This window comes from Hemibagrus wyckioides, linkage group LG16, assembly GCF_019097595.1.
Source record: "Hemibagrus wyckioides isolate EC202008001 linkage group LG16, SWU_Hwy_1.0, whole genome shotgun sequence".
Taxonomy (NCBI): Eukaryota; Metazoa; Chordata; class Actinopteri; order Siluriformes; family Bagridae; genus Hemibagrus; species Hemibagrus wyckioides.
In genome coordinates, this window is record NC_080725.1 from 12,278,127 (window position 1) to 12,300,427 (window position 22,301).

General features: G+C 41.2%; 1 protein-coding gene across 4 annotated transcripts in view; it reads left to right on the forward strand.

Moving 5' to 3' along the window:
• Nucleotides 1–4,998: 4,998 nt before the first annotated feature.
• The window catches only part of ksr1a (kinase suppressor of ras 1a), a 29,815-nt gene continuing 12,512 nt past the window's right edge, over nt 4,999–22,301 (forward strand). For 3 of the 4 annotated variants that reach the window (XM_058411703.1, XM_058411704.1, XM_058411705.1), the window contains exons 1-3: nt 4,999–5,413; nt 19,609–19,749; nt 22,109–22,256. In XM_058411703.1, coding sequence (XP_058267686.1) covers nt 5,264–5,413; nt 19,609–19,749; nt 22,109–22,256 — 439 coding nt within the window. In that variant the 5' untranslated portion in view covers nt 4,999–5,263. Of the gene's footprint in view, nt 5,414–16,966; nt 17,440–19,608; nt 19,750–22,108; nt 22,257–22,301 lie in introns of those variants that run through there. The other variant, XM_058411706.1, reaches the window with a different exon arrangement.

A 22,301-nucleotide genomic window follows, 5' to 3' on the forward strand; every position in this document is an offset into this window, starting at 1 on the left:
TCAGCATCTCTGTCTTTTTCTTTCCTCCTCTCTACTGCCAAATGATAATTATTGTGATGAGTCATTTCCAGGAAGTAAGCAGATGCACGTTGTTTTTGTACTGTAATGTCCTGCTGCTCCGAATCCGAGCTATTTATGGCTGTTTTCGTGTTTGTCCATGTGTGGCTATTTATCTTTGGTTGCACAAAAATCACGTCATCATATCATCTCTGGTTCAGGTCTGGATTCCGGCACTTCCTTGCATTGTGCTTGCTTCCTGTCTTCCTCTCAGATGTGATAGATTATTTAAAGGAACAGTTTGATAAGAAATATAAACCTGTAAAGTCCTATAAGGAGGGAGAAACTCCATATAAAACTTTGGGATGAACCAGGAGCTGTGAAGACTGTGATAAGGATAAGACGGTTATAAAATGAATGAATGACAACACACCTAATTCAACTAATCAGCTAATTAACACACCTTCCTGTATACACCTTGGTGTGCTGGAGTTGGAAAAACACTCAGATGTTCAAAATTCTCTACATTTACATTTATGGCATTTGACAGACACCCTTTTCCAGAGCAACTTGCATTTTATCTCATTTTCATACAACTAAGCAATTGAGGTTTGAGGGCCTTGCTCAACAGTGACAGCTTGGTGGATCTGGGATTTGAACTCACAATCTTTCAAGCAGTAGTCCAACACCTTAACACCTGTGATCTTATCTATGCAGTGTTTGGGAGGCAGAGCTTTATAGAGCCATTAAACGGAAGTGATGTATTTGTATGAATTCAAATATTCATTTTTAACCCCCTAACTAAACCTTCAAGAGTGTCAGGAATTGGAACCAAGTCTTCACTGACGTGCAATAACCTAAATGTCCAGTAGATGGCATTGGAGACCAAGGTGTAAACACAAAACTTCCTTTTAATAAAAGCCATTAACAGCAGCTACAGATTTGCATTAGCTCAACCATTCCCGAATTGATGTAAGGGTAGATTGGTCTCTGGTCTCACTTTTGAGTTACTTTGGACTGCTGAATCAGTGCATGTAATGTAATGTAGGCTAATGTAATAGATTAAATATGACTCCATGGCTTTTCCTCATCTCAGGCTGTGTCCCAGACACAAGGACTAAATGGGCATTCCTGGGTGAAGGGGGCGTGTTTTTCTTTAATCTCTTGGTGGGTCCCCCCAAGTATAGGAATATCTGTGCTGTTGTTGGTTTAATTGTGGTGCCTAATAATAATCCTTGTCTATAGTTTGTAATATATACAAATGCTTCCATATATGTACAAATTGCTCTATTCAAAGGTAGTTGAAAAGTAATTTATCTTAGAATTGTTTGGCTGCTGTTTATGATATTTTCAGGGTCAGAAATAAGCTCCACCTCCAGACCCAGAACTGGTCATCACTTACCAGGTATGTGTTTTCGGTGGAACGAGTTCAGAGAGATGGAAGTAAGGTGACTGTTTTCATCAAAGGCAGCAAATATATATATATATATATATATATATATATATATATATATATATATATATATATATATATATATATATATATACATACTGCTCCTTTAATTTCATGTTCACAAGTCTTTATTAGTGAGAATAGTTCTTTTTCACTTAGATTTGAGTTTGGAATGCTTGGAGGGGTTTTATGAATTAAAATGTTAGCTGGCTGCAAAAATGTATGTAATTGTTTTGTGTAGTTGCTAAGCAGTGTAGCCGAGGTGCATGGGGAATCTCACAAAGCAGCTCAGGTGCTGTCAGTCATCAGGGGACAATCATGTTCCTCTCAATCCAATTTACTCTGATGTGGCAGGTAGAGATTCCTGCAGCTTGAGTTACAGGATCCTCAGCCGGTGAAGGATGGGGCGGATTTAGGCCCGCTCCTGTACGACAGAGTTTCTAAGACGAATTCATTTTTGATGTCGTGTTGTGAGAGCGATCGGAATGCAGCATACGAAACATGGCCTCGTGAGGTTTCCTGTTGCGGTAATTGGATTGGGAGTCTCACGGCTTTTGGCCTGCACTCAGCCTCAGGAGGGAAAGTGAGGTGAGGAAACCCCCCTCAGTGCTGTCTCTGTAGGCAAGCAGCAACTCCCTGCTGATGCTAACGTCTCTTCTGAAGCCCGTGCAGGACATCTCACACACTGGAGAGGTGAGAGAACTAGCAAGAATGCCATTCGGTTTGGTTTGGGTCTGTTGTCTGTTACGTAAGCTGGATGCCATCTGCCACTTCAGGACAAAACTTCATTTGGCTACCAACTAATTTATTATATAACGGTTTCTAGTGAGGTACAATTGCCACAGTTGTTATTATCTGTACAACTCAACGCCAGACCTCCTTTCCTGAAGACAGTAGCATCTTCCAATCTCTGAAACAGACTAGTGTAGAAAATACAGTGCTGTTCTGTACATCATAAATCTGTAGGTTCTGCATGCTGCATGTCTGCACTTTACAAAGCCTCATCAGTTCATCAGACACTTTTTTAATTATTATTATTTATGAGACTCTTTTCGCTGCTATGCCACACAATAGTTTACAGTCCTTTCCAGGCAGAAGTGTTGTCCTTTGTGTGTATTTATTGTCCTGCACTTTGTTGTGTATTTGCACTTTATGTAGTCATGTGTTACACCATGGTGCTGGAGAAACGACATTTCAGTCCAAAGCTGTACAGGGGACTGACAATTTTGAAAAACTTTGCAAAAAGAGATATATTTTGTCATTGTGCTCCATCACACTGGCTCATCATTGATCATTTATCTATTACAGCACACTCCCAAGTGTTGTATTCCTCTTATTTGACATTAATAATTTATGTTTGATCCTTTTCTATTTACATCGAATGCTGTAGAACATCAAAAGTAGTAGTTAGTATCTGTAATTGCTTCTGTTATAGCAGAAAAATACTTAAATAAGTTAAAAAGCAAAAAAAGAAACGCATCTTGTCATGCTACTGTGAAACCACAAACACTTTCCTCTGTCTCTGACTGCTACAAAGTGCTGACACTAGACACACTTTCAGAAAATGTTACATCAACATCTCCTTACAGAAACCTCCACCAAATCCCTTCTACTGAAGAAACGATAACATGTAATAATGAGGATGTTATTATAAACATGTGACTGAGAGTCAGAAATATTGTCAGTACTGCTGAAAAAAATCCAAAGCTCTGTGGTATAATGAGAGCAGTGTTTACGTATAATTCAGACACGTGAGAGATAAAGTCTGCAGTCAGTACTCCAGCATGCTTGGATCAACCTGACAATATTTAAGTTGCTTTTTACTTTGCTGCTTTTTATAGTTGTGCTTATAGTGTATGCGTATACTTCGTACCAAGTATACAAGCTGAAATAACGGAGGCTGAGAGGAAGCGGGATTAGGCTGGAGACACACAGTCAGTATAGGACAGATGGAGTGGGTGCAGAGCTCAGAGAATGACTCAGCGCTGAGATGGGAGTGTTTAACATGGAAGAACATCACACCTTCGTGAGCATGAGAAATATTTGCGATGGCTGGTCCATCAACACATCCAGAGCCCCCAGCCTCCCTCCATGTTCCATCTCCTCACACCTCAAAGTGGAATTTGTATATTTGCATGTAAGCTGATCAGCGAGTTGCAAATTTTCAAGAGAGTATGGAGTGATGTGTTGAGTGTGAGGCTTGACGGGTGTTGTGAGGTGTGTGTCATGGTATTTCTGGGGGGAAAAGGGGAGGAGGGGTGAATCCCCAAAACAAGTCCTCGTTACCACTTATGTTAATATAGCAGCTATAAACAGTTGTTTCCTCATCATCCTGCCTTTCTTCCTGCCTATTCAGGTTAAGAAGACAAAAAAAGCAGCTTAAACTTCACTGTTCTATCAGAAAATGACTGCCGACTGTTACACTGGAGACTTACTACTTAAAGAAGAGTTCACTATATCAACAATGGCATGTGATTTTAAATCAGTTAATAAGTTGCACTTCTGACAGATCTGAATTGATCATGAATTTAGCATTCCTGTAGTCTAACTCTGTTTTCTCAATAATGATGCAGCAAAACAAATAATGTATGTTTAATTCCTCGTCCTTTAACGAGGTGCCAACTTTACCGAGGTTTCCGCAATTTCTCCTGCTGAGGCTAAAACTCTGTAGTCAGTCTACTTTTGTATAAACAGAACTTTTACACAGGCATTAAATATGGTTAGTCTGGGCCCTTTGCCACTGATCCAAAAGTGATGTGTGTGTGTGTGTGTGTCTTAATTTAGACTATGCCATGAAAAGTAATAAATATTTAAATAATATATGACTTAAATTTTAATACTAATGCTAATAAAAGGACGGTTAACACTAATTAACAGACTATCTAACAAAATTTTAGGCATTTCAGGAAAATGTAACATTACACATTAGCTAACTATAGCAAGACGACGCTAGTGTCTTGTTACATGCATTAAAACATTATGTTGTGTTTAGCTTTGTGGGCAAATAAATAACTTGTTAAAAGTCTTAAAACGTTTTAGGTCTGTAACATTGCCTTATATTTTTATATTTTATATATAATTAGCTAAATTGCTATGTTGCCATGTGGAGAGAGTGTTGCAGCTATAGAAGGTTTTGTAGCAGAAACTTTTCACTGTGTTTAGAATTGTAGCTAGCTGGATAACGTTTCATATTTTTGTTATGACTTTAATTGTAGAACTGTAGCATTTTATCTAATTGGGCAACCTTATTAGGGCTGTTCATTTGCCTTATGAGTTATTGGCTAGCTCCGCCTTCATTAACATGCTAATAGGTGGATTGAAAATGCGAAATTGGCTCTAGGTTCGAACAAGGGAGTGAATGAACGATCACACTGCTGTGAATAACCCGTAAGAAAGGCTTATATAATGTTGATTTAACACTAATGAGAATGGTCTGTTAGGTACGCTTGAAAATTCTAAGGTGTAAGAAATCAGCCATTTTTGTTTTGGTCCGTGGCACTGCATTTCCCAGTATGCACCGCGCCCTTGCGACGTTTCTCACAGCTGACTGACGGACAGGGGGGAAAAAGCGCCCAGCAGCCTAACGGGAGAGGCTGCCGGGGAGAGAGGGACAGGAGGACAGTCCGCGGAGGACAGTGCACGGATCTAGCGGAACCACAAACGGCGGGATTGGACCTGGCAAACCGGAGCATCGTCACCCCGCCGCGACGCCGCCCTCTCTCTCTGCTCGAGCTGAAGTGCGTGCGGCGCGCCTGCGGTGGCGCATTCGCGCGTTCGTGTGGTGTGTCCGCGGTGCGTACCTCGCCGTGCCCGATGCCGAGCGATGGAGGCGGCGAGGCGGCGCTGCGCCAGTGCGAGCTCCTCCAGAACATGATCGACATCTCGCTGTCCAGCCTGCAGGGCCTGCGCACAAAGTGCGCCGCCAGCAACGACCTCACGCAGCATGAGATCCGCACGCTGGAGGTAACGCAGAAATAACGCATGCATGCACGCGCAGGGGGAGGGAGGGGGGTACCTAAGACTACCTAAAAGTAGCCACCTATCTTTCTTGCATGAGGCTGTCAGTTGCATTCGCATCCGTCCTTTTTATTTATTTATTTATTTATTTATTTATTTTTGGTGTGCACACTTTGCGTTTGTGGATTCTCGCGCGCGCAAGATGGACCGTGCATCCTGACGGTATAGACTGGAAAGATGCTTGTGCACTACGTGCACGTGCACTAATGTACAGAAATAGCAACTACTGCACAAGGTTAAGTGAGGCTCCCACAGATTGTAGGGATGCATGCATCAACACCTTTTGTTGTTGTTGTTGTTGTTGACAAAAGACTGATATCAGAACCTAATGCTGATCTAGTACTGAAATCCAAAAAAAACACACATTTCTCTGCATGCTCTTGTTGCCAAGTTTTGAAAGGCACCACAAGCAGGATGGATATGTACATGTGTTGTGTCAATCAGATCCATTTACAGACACATTTACAGTGTCAAATCCATTTGCTTTGTATTCAAGTGATCCAGAACAAACAGAACATCCCAAATACATGTTACCACATGCATTATGGGATACATGCATGCACGCACACTCCGCATCAGCATGCACTAATTCTTAGGTGAGAATTTTGTCTTGAATCTTTTTATTTATTTATTTTTTTAATCCAGACACTGTGTAGCACCAGACTGCGCACATCACCATGCACCCCTGCAACATTCTGTCTGCGTTGTATTTTTGCTCGCTGGCACAAGCATAAGCTGTGTGAAACTGTAAGCGTTTTTGGGAACGTTGCTTCTGCAGTATGGTTTTTATGCCACTTCAGGGCCAAGATGTGAGCTGAAATGTCTTTAAAATCTCAGTTCTGTTGTCCTGATGTGTGAGAAACGAAAGCTATTAATCATAGCGTTTCAGGAGAGATGTGTGTGAGATACTGTGAAGTATCACAAAAATGCATCAGTTTTTATTTTTGAAATGCAAGTGAAGGTTGTGCAGTGTGTGTGTGTGTGTGGCCTATATATTGCGTGCAAGCGTTGACTTCATTAGATTGATTTCTTAATAAATTTTCCATTTAAGTAGCAGTGGGTGAAGAGGGATCCTGTGGTGATCATGTTATGAACGTCACAACAGACTGTACATCTTCTGTGCTTTAGCTCACGCAGAGTACAGTCCTGTTTATGACGCTCAATCATGTCGTCACATTCTGTATGGGATTCGCTTTCCTTTTTGAATAAGGGGGTTAATAAATGCTTGATTTGATTCAGATTCATTCTTCACTCAGCCAGAGAGTCTGAGTTTTGACCCTTCTGGTAGCCTACATTCTTCTATACTTTGTGTATATAATTTTTGTTTATAAGACAAATGTGCAGTTTACAATCGAGTGCGGCTCGAGTCTCAGTCTCATCATCATAGTCAGAAAAGAAGATTTCGCTAAAACGTCAGATTTTATTTTCATGTCTATGCAACTTGTTTAAGCAGATTGTAGTCAATTCATTTGTGATTCAGCATCCATAAATTCTATCCATCATAAAGTGACGTTATGAAAGATTCATACAAATTCAAACAAGTGGCAGCATTTTAAAAGCATTTCAAATTATTCTGATGACATCAAATTGGAGTTTTCATCTTGAACCCTGTCCTTAAAACCCGAGCTTTGTAACCTGACTCATGTGAATCGTTATGGTATTTCGTTGAATCATCCGTAGATGATTCCTCAGCAGTGGCTCTTTAGCAGGTATGGCATTTGAACTCACAACCCTCAGTCTCTAGCTCAGACTCTGGGTCTTGACTACTGAGCTGCTCTTTATTTATTCGTGAAATTCTGGCTGTCGTGTGACCCTGAGATTCTGTGCAGTAGCAGATGAACGTGGTTTGAGTTTAGCGACAACGTGCAGGTTTCTGGCGAATGTGTGATGCCTCTCCGTTAGCGAACAAACGCTCAGATTCTTTACAAGGCTGTTTTCAACTAAAAAAACATTTCCTTTTGTTTTGTTCTTTAGAGTAAATCCTTTTTTATACCATTGAGGAAAAAAGTGTTGCTTTTTGAAAACTGTTTTTAATCTCACATGATCTGAAGAATTCCATAACGGCAGCATTTACTGTCATGCTGTTTCCTGTTTAAAATTTATCCTTGATTGTGAAACAAGACAAAAAAAAGCAAGAACACTAAAGTGTGACAGTGATGAAATGGTTAGGGCTCTGATACCCAGCGCACGCTGCTTTCTATCATTGGGGATTTTGGTCAGAACTTTAGAACATTGTTTTCAGAATGTCCCCGTTAATGTGGACCAGGCCTGAATTTCCACCTCTTCGTAGAGAACGATGGAACCTGAGTCATGGCATTAAGAATGACCGTGACTGGGTTTTTATTTTTTTGCGCTATTTTTGTAATAATGTCTCAACTCTGTGGCTGTTCTGATCATCAGATACACAACATATACATAATATATTGCACGCTGAAGTTATTTGTGATCTAAGTAACTAGGAGCTGATTAGATGTTAAAACGTTTCTGTTTCTAGTGTTCTCATGACTACTGGTGTAGTAATACTTCAGCCATGTCTGCTTACACTGCCGGCATTTCATTACCATATCAGCTCAGTAATCTAGCACCTTCACTTCAGCTAGAGTCTTGTGTTATGAAACTGTAATATCAGCACTTGCCTACTCACACTATTTTAGTACCATGAACTGAACGGCCACTTTCAGTTCTGCTTCCTGTCAGAACAGGAAATTTGGCCATGCTCCCCTCTGACTGTAGTCCAAGGCCTTCTTTTGGGCCCTTTCACAACTTCCTGAAGTGTCAGGGTCGTGACTATTGAGGAATTGCCCCATCAGCTTCCTCTTTAAGCCTGTGTGAGGCCGTTTTGCTGATCAGGCCATTTTCCTCTTGCTCTCTGCAGGCTAGTCATAGTACAGCGTGACTGCAGGGTAGCTCTCGCTTCATTTACAGGTACAGACCTCATTAGCATATGAAGCAATTTTTTTTTAAATGTCTTGCCAGGACAAACAGAAACAGAGCGAGGTGGCCAGGTCTGATCAGTGCTACATATAAAATGCTGAGTGATTTCTCAAATAAGACGAACAGAGACATGTACCAGGTCATGACAAGCGTCTAGAGTAATAATGTTACGTATCAGCAGTGAAAACCAGCAGGTAGAGCAGCCGAGTCTCCCGTCAGGATACAGAGAGAAACCGAGTGGACGCGTGAGGGCCGTTCAGGGAGGACTGAGTGGAGCTCGTCGACTCTCGCTGAGTGTAACAGGCTCTAACCGCTCTGTTAATTCCTGCGTTGAATAAGCACAGCTGAAGTGGTTGTCACACTCCAGATGCCCTCCTCCCACCTGTCTCTCATCACCACCTGCACTTCAGCACAGTTAAAAGAGGCTTGAACTCACATTAGATACTCACCAAAAAGCCCTTTGTTATTCCACTTCAGGCCTTTTTTCTCACACTTCACTGTACTTGTGAGTGGACGATGAAATACTGTGAGGTGGTGCTTCAGATTGTATGCACTGACTCCCTGATTGCAGCCGCGTGCCAGCCTCGCACCTCAGATGTCCCTCCTGCATTACTGGTCTAGCATAAACATCTCCACGGGGCTCCATCTCTTGGGTTTTGTTGGATTTTAAGAAGTCGAAAAAACATCTGATTTTTTTTGCTTGTTGGATCTAATCATGTTCATCCAAAGCCTGCCAACTACTCCATTGTGTGTATTTCCCATGATGCATCCTACTCAAGTCTGTACTCAGCCCGTGGACCATTTCAGCATGAAGATGAGATGAACTGCATTAAAAATCATTGCTATGATTATGCAGAAATTATGAACTTTCAGATGATTCAACATCATAGACAAATGGTTATTTATTCAAAAGTACAAACCAGAAATCGGTAAACCATGTCATTTATCAAATATACAAACCCAAAATAATAACTCAAATAATAACCGGGTTCGAAAACTGTAACACAAATAATAGCTTAAATATACAGAACCCACTTAGTAAGCCAGGTAACAGATAAGGCAGAAAAAGTCCCAATAATTATTGAAACATACAGAATCCAAATAAATAACTCAAAAATACAGAATCCAATTTATAATTCAAATAAATAACTCAAATAATGCCGCACCAAATAATAACCCGAAGCATGACTCAAATATGCAGGCCGCAAATAATAATCCAAATAATTACTCAAATATACAGGCTAAATAATAACTTAAATAAATAAGCCCCAATTTGGAACTCAAATAAACACAATCCAGACAATCCAAACAATCCAAACTTGGACAGAGAAGCCCAGATTTATAGTTCAAATATACTGACCCCAGAGTAGAGCTAAAGTCATTACTCAAGTTTAGTCATTACAGGGAAATAGCTCATAGGATTTAGTAAAATTTATTTTACTTAGCCATTTGATTGTATCTGTGAATCCTCAGTTTGCCAGAATGCTTGTCTTTGTCTGTTTAATAATTGTGAGAAGTCTCTTGCTCTATAACCTCAATAGTGCTTTTCTTTCATCCAGCAGTTTATATTAAAACTGTCAGTACTTTGTTTTACTGTTAAATGTTATCACGTATTAATAGCTCACACTATCATGAGTTTGAGTATTATATTGGATAATAAATGCCATAATACCATGCAGAAGCAATACAAGGAGGAAACTACATGATAGATTTTATCAGAATAATATTTAAAAAATCTTGGTTCTCCCATAAGTATCTAGCTAATAGATTACGGATATAATAAGAGTGTTACTGCTGTTTTGTAATCACTGTGTGAAGTTGTAATGTTCATGATTATATAAGAGCCATGATTGTTCTGCTGTTACAATAAAGCCAATTTGGTGTGGGAGTCGACGGAGGAGTCGTGTGAGCCGGTTCCTGTGGGGAGGACGTGGCTTTGTGTCTCGATGCGTCTCTGAAAACCGACTTCCTCCATCACAGACAAACAAAGAGACACAATTAGGCTTTTTTAAGAAACAAGGAGAAGAGAAACTTAGCAGCGTTTGCCGATTTCACCCTCACGGGCCCTGCTTTGGAAAAAGAGTGTTACAGAGCGCTGTGCTATTATGGCTGCTTCTATATTTGGCTCGTCTTTCGTCCCCCCGCCTGGTGTTTTCAGGGGTTGATTGTTAAATAAGAAAATGACGTGTGATGCGCGAAGAGGCCGGCCCGGGTGAGAGGGTGGGAGGAAAGGGGAGGGATTGAGACGAGAAGAAACCAACCAGATGTTTAAAAGGGATGGGTCTCCCAGTAGGCTGTGTGTGTTTTCAGGGAGAGAAAGGAGGGGGTACAGCTGAGCAGGTGATTGCAGTAACAACATCCCCCCAACACACAGCATCCCCTCCCTCTTTTCCTCTGTGAGGAGATCTATTTTTTCCCCTGCCATGCTATATTGGACTCGCACTGCTGCGGACGGATAAATCGGGAGAGGGCCGTGTTGTCAAAGCGAGCTTATTTTTTCAGTTGCTCTGTGGCGCCTGTGCCAAATTCAGATCATAAGATCAGATCCGGGGACTGTCTCCGATCTACGTGGCTAGAAGGTCGTGTTGTTTGGGAAGCAGTTCAAAGCTCAGGTCTGCCTCAGAGCAACAGGGAAGGGGATCATCCATATGTTAAGTCGTTGTAGACCGAGCGGCTTTGTGTAGGAGTTATTAGAGCATAAAGTCTCGCAGTGTGACATTAGGAGACCCCTGATTAGTGGAAGCCCCTTCAGCGATGCTCACACACTCCCTACTGCGATGACAAAGACCATAGAAAAGTTAACCGTCGCTTCAGACCGTGTCCTGCTCAGTAGGATAGGAGTCATGCTCCAAAACAAGCATTACTACACTCAATACTGTCAAAATCAATACATTCAATACTGATATCACTCAGAATTATTAGAGCTTTTCTACTTGGGATATATTTTAAATGAACAGCTTAACAGCTTTTTGAACAGATATTAACATGCTGACTCAAACATCTTATTCGATCCATAGTAACAGGTCATTAATAGGAAACTTGTATAGATGATGCATCACATGAGCTAAAGGTAATAATAAACAACAATAAAAACACGTTATTTAACAACAGCATCATGCAAATGTGGAAATGTTCTGTCATTCCATATGGAGCCTCGAAAAAGAAGTCTTCAATAACCGAAGTTTTATCTTTTTGCTAGAAAGGCCTGCTGTCACTCTTAGCCATTTTGTCTAGGTGTACTGCATTGTGATGGGTTGTTAAAGCTAATATTTGCATGGAGAACGCGTGACTTAATGCTCAGTTTCAAATAAAAACCAGAAAAATCAAGCTATTCTCACTAACATGATTGTCAAATATGTTTCATTATCTGAGGTAAAAACAGGAAGCTGAAATGCTAGATTTGGTTCTAGCATTTCAGCGGTTCTAAATACGATACGATGCGAAAAATGGCTGACTTTGTCTTTGTGATTAATAAACAGGTTCCACGAGACAGGTGCAGTTCCACAGCATCAAATTAAGTTGTTTCAAAGCATCTCATTTGTTATTCAAAACTCTTGTCTCGCACCTCACCTCAGTGTAGCTATATTACTTTAAGTGGGCGGAGTTTTCTCATCATGCAAGTAAATTGTGCCCTTTGCTGCTTTATTAGCTGTGCAGCGCTAATCATTCGTCCTCAGATCTGAGCCTGTTTAATCACAATCAGCTAGCCCTCAAATGTTTGTTAGCATGTTAACACGGAGAAGACCCAAAAGCCTCAAACATCACTTCATGTCACATCCCTTTACCTCCCAGCTCCTGAAGACAATTCAGTTGAAACTAGCATCAGTTTGCTAACACGCTTCAGCTGATGCGATTGGTTACATTGCTGTTGATTTCCAGGGCATTGTAAATAAATTATTCTTGTGAATAAATAAATAAGTTATTAAGTAAACACTAAATATATATAAATAAATATTAAAATAAAAAAAAATTCTATATACAGTTAGACTTAAGTTTGCTAGTTAAAGTCAGGTATTCTAGCATGCCTTTTTTTTGCAAGGTTCATATTTATATTTAATCACTGTACTGTGTGTGTGTGTGCGTGTGTGTGTGTGTTTTTACTTAAAACTGCTTAAAAATAATGTGTGTGGTCTGGGATACTTTTTTGTGATTTGAGACCGATATTGTGTGGCTTAGCAAAGGCAGCTTCATAAAGTTGCTAACTGAAATTGCTAATAAACATGCTAATCAGAAATACTGTCTCATAAATAGTATATAAATTGTGTCCTAACCTGTTTTTTTTATGGTTGTAGTAAATATGATCATGATATTGTTTTACGTCTTACTGTTTTCATTCGTGTCTGTCTGGAAAAACATCTTCAGCGTGATGGTTTACTAGCATGTTAGCTAGGTTTATTATGTTAGCTCTTGTATGAAAATGCTGTTTTATTTGCTGCAGTTTTGTCCTCCAGCTTTGTTGGATTTGGTGAACAGAATCAGGGGGTTGTGGAAAAGCTTAAATGCAGTTACATATAGGTCTGATTACTGATGGTAACTCCTCACTCGTTATCATTATCCTTATTATCGCTTACCTCAGGAATGAATCACTGTCGTTTCATTTCACTGTCGATACCAAGAGTTTGATTATTTCTGCGTTAAAAATAAACATCACTAGTGCAAAGCTTGTATTTGTATTTGTATTTGATATGTAGTCAGTTTTTAGCCTCCCTGCAGCTCCAATGAGCCGGGCGTGGCCGTGCCCTTTAGCCGTCCGTCATGTGTGCGGACGTCACAGACGTGTTGCCATGGTAGCGTCGCGCGTGTGTTTACCTCCTTCTGCACGGGCAGCATGATGTTGCCATAACACACGGATCCAGTGACGCAGCTCTTCAGCTCTGCCTTTTTGTTCTAGATTAGCAAGTGTACATTCCCACCCCCGTCCACATCAGAGCCTGCTGGAGCTCAAACGCTTCTGTAGTGGATTGTGTTTACAGAGAGGAAAAAAATGTGCATGATGAATCTCAGGACTCAGAGAGGATAGTTAGTCCTGATTTATTTATTTATTTTTAATTTGCAACACTTTTTTAAGCAAGACTAAATAGTGCTAATGGCGAAGCTGTGGCATGATGACCAGGCTCTGGTAGAGATATGGGTCTAATACTGGTGTTGTGTCCAGTCGCTTCAGCTGAGACGTTTTCTGTCTGTGGGAAAATCCCACTCAGGGGGGAAAAAAAACGCCACCGAAGGCCCCTGAGTTGGGGTTGCTAGGAAACCTAATGTCATACTCGCACCGACGTATTGTTCTCTGCGCTAGCTGTGTGATTCCCTAACTACCTGCAGTGTGTATGTGTGTGTGTCAGGCACTGAAGACCCTGACTGCCCATGTAGCAGAACACCTCGATACCAAAAACCAGTGACTCTTTTTAGCTAATCTGGATAACACGAGTCTCCTTGGCTTCCATGTCTGGATGAAGGGGAGTGAGGGGGTGTTGGGGGGGGCAGAACTCTAGGTGGGTGTTAGTAGGACTATTTGTGGCTACTGTGGGCTCAGCACAACAAGTTTGCATCCTTTGTCCAATGATATACAGAGAGAAAAAATGAGATAGCGAGGGTAAAACATATGAGTAGCTAATTTGGCATAGACGCTGCTCGTTCAACGCTAACCGCCATAGCCACACATTTTAACTTTATTTATATTTGAAAAGCTTTTCCTGGACACATGGCTGGGAACCTGATGTTCTTGTTTATGTGGTTTGACTGGACACTAGGTCTTCCACTCTACCTATTGTTAATCCAAAGAAAAAAAAACATGAATCTGTCTTCTTCATATCACACACTGGACAAACCCCAAAGTCAATGTTAGTGGAGATAGGCTGAGGGAAAACGAGAGGAGGCAGAACTGGGTGTTGTTTTGCTTTTTTTGGAGCCACGAGCTTGTTTGACCGCAGCCCACTCTGACCCGTGGCTGTGGGGGAGGATTGGTATCTCTACATGTTGACTTAAAGCTTCACTTCTCTTGTCATTGTATTTGGCATCATTCAGATTTTTGGACTTTGGAATAAAAAAAAAAGTGTGAGCGTGACTGGAGGAGGAAGTTATTTACTGATCTGACCACCTGCAGGTCCATGTGAGGAGATTAAGCTACACGAAGCCTCTTAAATGTTGGCAGTTAACACAAAGCCTTCTTGCTCTCTCATACACACAGTCCTCGATATTCCTGCATTCACACTTCTCTCGTTTAGTAAGTGAGCCATAACACAGACGCTGAGATGAGATGCTCTTGACCTTGTGGTTCTGTACTTTAGCACTGCTCTTTTATTAGCATACCGAAGTCAAAAGCTTGTGAAAAAAAAAAAAAAAATCCTCCTTTTCGATGTGTCACAACTTGCATCTTTTTGCTGACTGGAACTGAAAGAAAATGAATATCTTGGGAGCGAGGCCATGATTATCCACCGCAAGATTAACATTTAGTTGCTAGAGTATTAGCTATGATAGCTAGTTTGTCCGAGTTTTATGCAACTTTTCCCTCCACATGCTTTTTTCCAGTCTGAGAGGCTCGCTCAGTCTTTTTTGTTAGCCGTAGCCTCACACCCAAGGACGCGAACGGAATATGGAATGAAAGTGTAGCATGTGAGTGAATGAGTTGTAAAAAGCCCTTGACACTTTTTTTGCTTGAAAGATGCTGGTTTCTGAGGTGAAATATCTGCTAAAAGATCTAATAAAGTGCAGGACTTTTTGTCAGCTAGATTTTATCCTTTTTTTGAGTAAAAGTAAGGATTGACGCAACGATGGTTAAACTTTCGCTAGCATGACTCCCACAAGGGGCGTGTCTGAGGTACAGAGCTGTTCGTTTTCTGCTGTAAGCCGTTTGTGCTGCTAAACCTAAACTTCCTGATCATATTTCACGATAAAAAGAGGAAGTTTTATCGTCAGAAAAGGAGCGACTATGGGCTTGATTACGTGTTTACTACATCTCACATAATATAAGCAGTGTTTTAGGATAAGCGGAATAGCCTTTTACAGATTTCTTTCTTATGTTGTCTGTTGAATGTGTTGTTTATCGAATTTATCAAGCATTGTATGACTGATACGGTGTGATACGCTTTGTGTGTTACACCACAAATTAGCTGTAAATCTATGCTAATGCAAATCCAGGCTGTATTTATAGTCTGCTTGTTTGCTTCCTGGTTTAGTCCTAGTTTTTGAGTCTGGTTAGTTAGTTGATTTGTAATGATGGATTTGGTTGCTGCCAGGGTTTTGGCCTGTGTTTAATCCAAATTGTTTTGTTTTTAATTATTTTTATTAAGATTTATTTTTTGTAAACACCAAAGTTTGGCCCTTCTATGTTTAAATACTGTAGAACTTTTTTTAAGCACAGTTATATATGAATGGCTGAGCACATTAAAGAAAAAAGATGAAGGTGTGATAGATAAAGAGTATGACTCTTTGAGTCATGAGTCTATGAGTCTGCTGCTAAACACGCTTGGAGGAGAGCCCTAACTGCTGTCATTTCTATACAGGAAACTAACACACACTCAACCGGCTCGTCTAATCCCATGCTGCCGTATTTTAGGGATTCAGGCTGCGAAACCTCAGAAAAAAGTTTTATAGTAAAAACTGTAGCATTTGTGCCAACCTTCATGTCGTACTGTAACTTAAGCTCAAGCTCAGGTGGTCTGTCCATTTGGGAAAACGTTCCAGCAGTGTGTACAGTAGAAGAAGGTTCTAGATACAGATTGTTGAGTTCGGATTTTTCTCTGTGATGGCGTGATGGTCTCAGCCTGGCTGGAAGCCTCCGGCGCTGGCGTCCGAATCCACGCTGCGCTCATTAAGGCTGAGATTAGAGGAGGCTGGCTGGCAGGTGGGTGGAGGTGTGAAAAGGATGACTGACTTTATGGCTGCCAGCCTCCTGGTAACAGAGCTGGTCTGTGCGTCAGCGATGTGCCTGCCTGGTCTCCCTCTGAAAGGACCAGACTCAACAGGCCAGTCTTCATCCTCCTGTTCCTCCTCCTCCTCCTCCTCCTCCTCCTCCTTCTGTTCTTTAACGTTACTCCCTTTAACCCCTCCAACCCTCGTCCTCCCTGCGTCATCAGTTGCTGCAGCTTGGCTGAAACGTTTGCACAACCTGTTCTCCTTAAAAAATGCAGCAAGAGAGGGTTTCTTTTCGTTTGCCCCACAACACCCCCCCTCCTTTTTTATTTTACAGTTTACAGATTGTTCAATTTTGTGATTTATTATTATTTTATATTCACATAACCCAAGGTTTTGGTAATACATATACAGTTATGCAGCCTGTGTAGCCAGTAAAGAGAAAATAATGAGACATGCGCAAAATTTTGTGCCCCCATGTTCAGATTGCATGTTTTCTCCATTTTGTAAATTGAAAAATTAACAACTTTTGTACATTTCTGAATTCTGGTGCACAATTATTGTTGACTAGTTACAGTAAGTTCTACCATAAGGTGTGCGCAAAAGTTTTGGCACCCATTTGTTGGGTGAAACACCAGTCTTGTAATTTAATTCTCTCTGAAGCTCTCTGAACAGAATTACAACCAGCAAAGCATGATTTGTATACTGGTGCCAGTATTTTTTGCACAAAACTTTAGATGCTCCTTTATCTGAAAAGATTTAGTCAGATGACAGATCCATCTCTCTCTCTCTCTCTCTCTCTCTCTCGCTCTCGCTCTCTCACTCTCTCGCTCTGGTCAGCATTCTGCACTCTCTGGAAAATTCCTCTTGTGCTGGCCGACGCTGTTTTGTTTGCAGAGGAATCGGAGGGGAGCTGCCTCACAGAGCACTCCCTCCCATGTCACGTTTTGTTATTCAAAAAGATCCTGACACGTCGCCAGGGTAGGGAGGGAGGAAAGAAAAAAAGGCATCCTGCGAATCTCCAGGCAGACAGATAGAGGCCTGGAGGAGAGAATAGCCATGAGGAAACGAGGCCTGACGCAGCCATGTGTTAGCCTCGCTATGAACTCGCGAGTGCTGATGTCACTTGCTGCGACGCTCTGATGACACCCGGTTGCCATGGCAGCAGTGCAGACGCCCCCCGAGAGGAGGTATGCTTGCTGTGCGCTTCCATATAATAACAGCTATTTATATCTGTTTGACGGGCCTGTTTGCTGGAGGGGAAATAAGCAGGGATTGTGGGGGAGAGATTCAGTCAGATGGCATGTTCACTGCACCGGGGCAGAGAGCCAAGTGCAGTGGCATGATGTAGATTAGACAGAATCATGCAATAGGCTTGATTTGGATGGAGCCGTTCTTTTTTTTTTTTTATACATTTACATTTATTCATTCGGCAGATGGTTTTATCCAAAGCGACTTAGAAGCGAGGCAGAATCCGATCCAATTATAGAGCTTGCATAAGCACATAATTGAGGGTTAAGAGTGTTGATCAAACCCTCAGCAGTGGCTCTCTGAGAGCTACAAACCTTCCAGTGACAAGCCAAGACCTTAACCACTATGCTCTAATTCACACCTTTTTCCCCTCTCAGTCATCTAGTCACTCAATCAACACATTTGATGTCTGGACTTCTTCAGTTCTCTTATCTTGTTTACCTAAAATCTCAACCCCAAAATCTCAACCCCAGATCTTCAGTGACGTCTCATTGACGCGATGATTTGGTTTAGTGTAATCTTTAAACGTGGACCGTGTCACTGACCGCTCTAGTGTTATGCGCACAGCTCCCGTGTTGGTCAGTTGCCAAGTCCCACCTGCTAGCTAGATGTCCCCAGTCACACCACAGCTGAAGGGTGAAGACCAGCACGTGCCTCCTCTCAGACATGTGAACACACTCACAGCTCATGCTACATCACAGACGCCCACGAGTGTGTAGTGTCACTGTGATGCACAGGGGGGACAGTAATGCTGTGTCAGAAAATACCCGAGTTTGAGTTTCTGTTTATTTTTTTTAAAGTGAGATTGCATAAATATGATTTTCCACAGCACTGTTCGCCTTAAACAACCTTTGACTGACTTTCGAACCCACTTTTTACTGTGTGTTTTAAGTTTGCATGTAGAGGCCCAGTTTTATTTTTGGCCTCCGCATGCACACTGTTTTGCGTTCTGACCTCTAAAACAATGGTTCACACAAATACCTTAATACATCTGTGTATAATTAGCTCCAGCTCATTAGCGCTGTGGCAATTATCCTTTCGCATGCTCACTGAGCGCAAACGTTTGTGTGGCACGACAAAGATGGAAAAGAAAGTCCGTAAAGTCCCGCTATGTAAGGACGTCTCCTCACCAGCATGTCTGAGGCTCTCGGGACTCGCGAGCTCTCAAAAGCCTTCGCCGAACTCAGCAGAATATTAGGAGGAGATGGCGTGTTCTGATTGGGTGAAGCCTGGCCTGCAGCCTGCGGCCGTCTGATCCTGAGTCAGCTCTTAGTCCGGCATGTCCTTGGCAAGACAGCGGAATGTGGTTTGCATCATTGCATGTTTACAGACAGTCGAGAACATGCGGAAATGATCAGTTGATTACGTCTGATTTGAAGACACACAAAAAACTAGTCTTAACGTTTTCAGTAAAGACATTTCTAGTGGACTATTCTGAAAAATAGATCAGGATACTTGCGATTTTAACAATGCAACTTTGCTGAGGCTGAAATGCACACCACACATAAAATGTTGTTTTCATGTTATATATATATGAAAATGTACATTAGTGTTATTTTCCTATACCCACATGTCTCTGGTGTTTTATTCCTCACAAAATAAAGCATAAACTTTACCGTTAATGTATCAACAGTAGAAAGTAGATGCACTTATGATAAATGATGCTGGTTTAGATGTTGAATAAATAATGAACAGCTGCATTAAAGCGGTGTCTTCCATTCAGAACTGTCTCAAGCCGTTCACGTGAAGCAGTTTAAGGTGAAACTATGAATTATTTCATTTATTCATCCCTAACATGTAACATGTCATCACAGGTTATTGCTCATTTATGTTCCTGCGGTAAATGAACATTATTGTAAAATATAATCCTAATATTTATCACTGTTTACTTTAAAGCTCTGAAGTTCAATAGCTCAGTCATAGTGAGCAAAGATTTCTCTAAATGGATACGTCTCATCCTTTCTGACCCATGTGATTACTGCCGTAAATTAATAATGGCTTCCACATATGTGTCCAAATCCAAAAAAAGCAGCTTTAAGAATTTTTCCCTTCTGCTACCCCTCCCCTACCCCTCCCTCCTGTGCCTGGTTCTTTGTCGCCCCCTGCAGGTAAAGCTCATGAAGTACATCTGCAAGCAGCTGCAGTGCAAGCTGAAGGTTCCAGAGACCGAGCGACCGCAGGCCCTGGACACGTACCCGCGCCTAGGGGACTGGCTACGTACCGTCAGCCTGAGAGCCGAACTCATAGCGGTAAAGCGCAGACACGCAGTGTCACGGATGTGGAACTTTGCAGTTTTAATGAGGGTGCATGTGAAGCTTCCTTTATAAAACTTCAAACGAACAGCTCTGTCCATCACATGTCTTACGCAGGGTGCTGCTGTCCAGTACACAGTGCTTCTGACTCTGACCATGTGAAAGACACATGATAGTGTTAGTATTACCAACACCCATGTAATGACTTCTCAGACAGAACCTCTTAGTCTGAGTGTTTCAGAGCTTAGTCAGCGTAGCACAAACAGATAACTCAAATTGGCCATTCGCACGCCAATTTAGCGTGCATGTGACACACCACGCTGTCACCCCGACCTCACAGACCGGCTCGTATCACGCCACTGTGTTCTCTGTGATTTTTAAAGTTCAGGACTGAACTTAGTAACTGACTAAATGCTTCTGAGACTTTACAACCAATATATAGCCCTAAGGGTGCACAAACTTTTTGTCCTATATGTTTTTATGCAATGTGAGTAAGTCATTTTGTATATCATTTATATTTGGCGTGACTAGCGATTGACTCTCTAATATTATTAGCAGTAGTAATAGTATAATTAGTAGTAGTAGCAGCAATAATAGGATTAGTAGTGATAATAGTAGTAGAAACCATCAAATAGTAAAAATAATAACGGTAGTAGAGGTTATAGTAATATAGTAGTGAAACAGCAGTATAATAGTGGTAGTAGCAATAGTTTATAGTAGTATTAGTAGTAATATAGTACTAATATACTAGTAGTAGTACTAGCAGTCATACAGTATTAGTAGTAGTAGTAATAATATTAATGACTGGATTAGTACTAGTTGTAGTTACATGATAATGGTAGTGGTATCATAGTAGTAATACACTGTTAGAAGTAGTTTTATACTTATAGTCATACACTCTTAGTAGCAGTAATAGTAGCAGTACTAGTAGTCATACACTATTAGTTATAGAATTAATGTTACTACTAGTAGTGGTAATATAATAGTAGCACTAGTAGTAGTAGGGATATGATAGTAGTAGTGGTGAAGTTGATAGAGTTTGAAGATGTGATCTGTACTTGGGAAAGAACTCTAATACAGTTGAATGCATTGAATTATTTTTAAAATTGCAGTATTTATTGTAAACGGTATTCAATTCAAAATAAGAGTAAAATATGAACTCCATATCTGTCACTCTATACAGATTGGAGTTCTGAATAGCTAGTTCCATTGGCATAGACGTTTCTGAGCCTGTGTTAATAAAGCAACACTCCAGGAGCTTTGGTGCGACTGCCTCTTCTCTGCCACTCGTACAGGTCCATAATGAGGTAATCGGATCATCGGCTAGGCTTAATTAGTCTAAGAGGTCACATGATGTGGGGATTTGAAGAGGCAGAGAGAGAGAGAGAGAGAGATATGGAGAAATTCATTTGCATTAAGCCTCTCAAAGAAAACAATGACCATCAGGTGATGAGGCACTCGACTTTTTTATCCTTCCACATGCCAGTTCACATTAAACAGGCAGGCTATGACACAGTGACACTGTTAATACCGTAGTGACTATATGCTAAAGATATTTCATCACAATTGCCCTCTCACCCAGGAGAGTCAGTATTCACAAATTCAAAGTTTACTATCTATATGATTTCTAGCTTTCAAGCTCAATTCTGTTTACATAATAAGGGAGGCGTGGTCTGGGGTGTGGAATAATACAAAACTTATACCAAAAAAATGAACTGTTCCAGTCTAAGACCTCTTTCACTGTAATGTTACATGTTTTGTTGTTTTGTTTAATTTTATATAAGCCATTAAGTCCCAGTGTGTCCTAAACCAGTTTTTAGGCCTTAAATGAATAAATCAAATTAATCAAATGACTCAAACCCAAAATCAATAACTCAAATGATTTAAAGAAATAAAACACTAACACATATGGCTCAAATAATGGGCATGGCGCAAAGCCCTAAAATCCAGAACTCAAATGACTCAAATAACGCAAATGACTCAAATAATTCAAATGTCTCAAAGCCTTAAATCAATAAGTGAACTGATAACTCAAATGACAAATTGTCCATTGTTTCTGTGTGTGTGTGTGTGTGTGTGTATGTGTGCGTGCTTCCATCTGAACGAAGGTAAACCTTTAGTATTAGCATTAATACAACCAGCTGGATCATATAACCATAACAGCCTGATTGACAGTGGATATATAAACTCTATCTGTATACAGTGTGTTCACACTACAGAGCTACAGACTGTGGTGTGTGTGTGTGTGTGTGAGAGAGAGAGAGAGAGTGTGAGTGTGTGGGAGTGTGTTTGTACTGTGGATTCTCTCACCAGCCCTGCTGTCTGTTCTGTTCTCTCCACGTCTCTTGCTGCGTAGGTGCTGCCTGTGAAGTTGTCGTTGGATGCCTTGCTGCAGATGCCCGGTGCTCAGGTGCGAGAGACTATGAGGAGCCTGGGAGCCACTGCGGAGGAGTGCGTTCGGCTCTGCGCTGCCCTCGCCTGCTTAAAGAGCGCCACCGAATCAGGTGGGCGTCCTGTTTGGTCTGGCAGCTCGCTCCAGATAGCGGGAG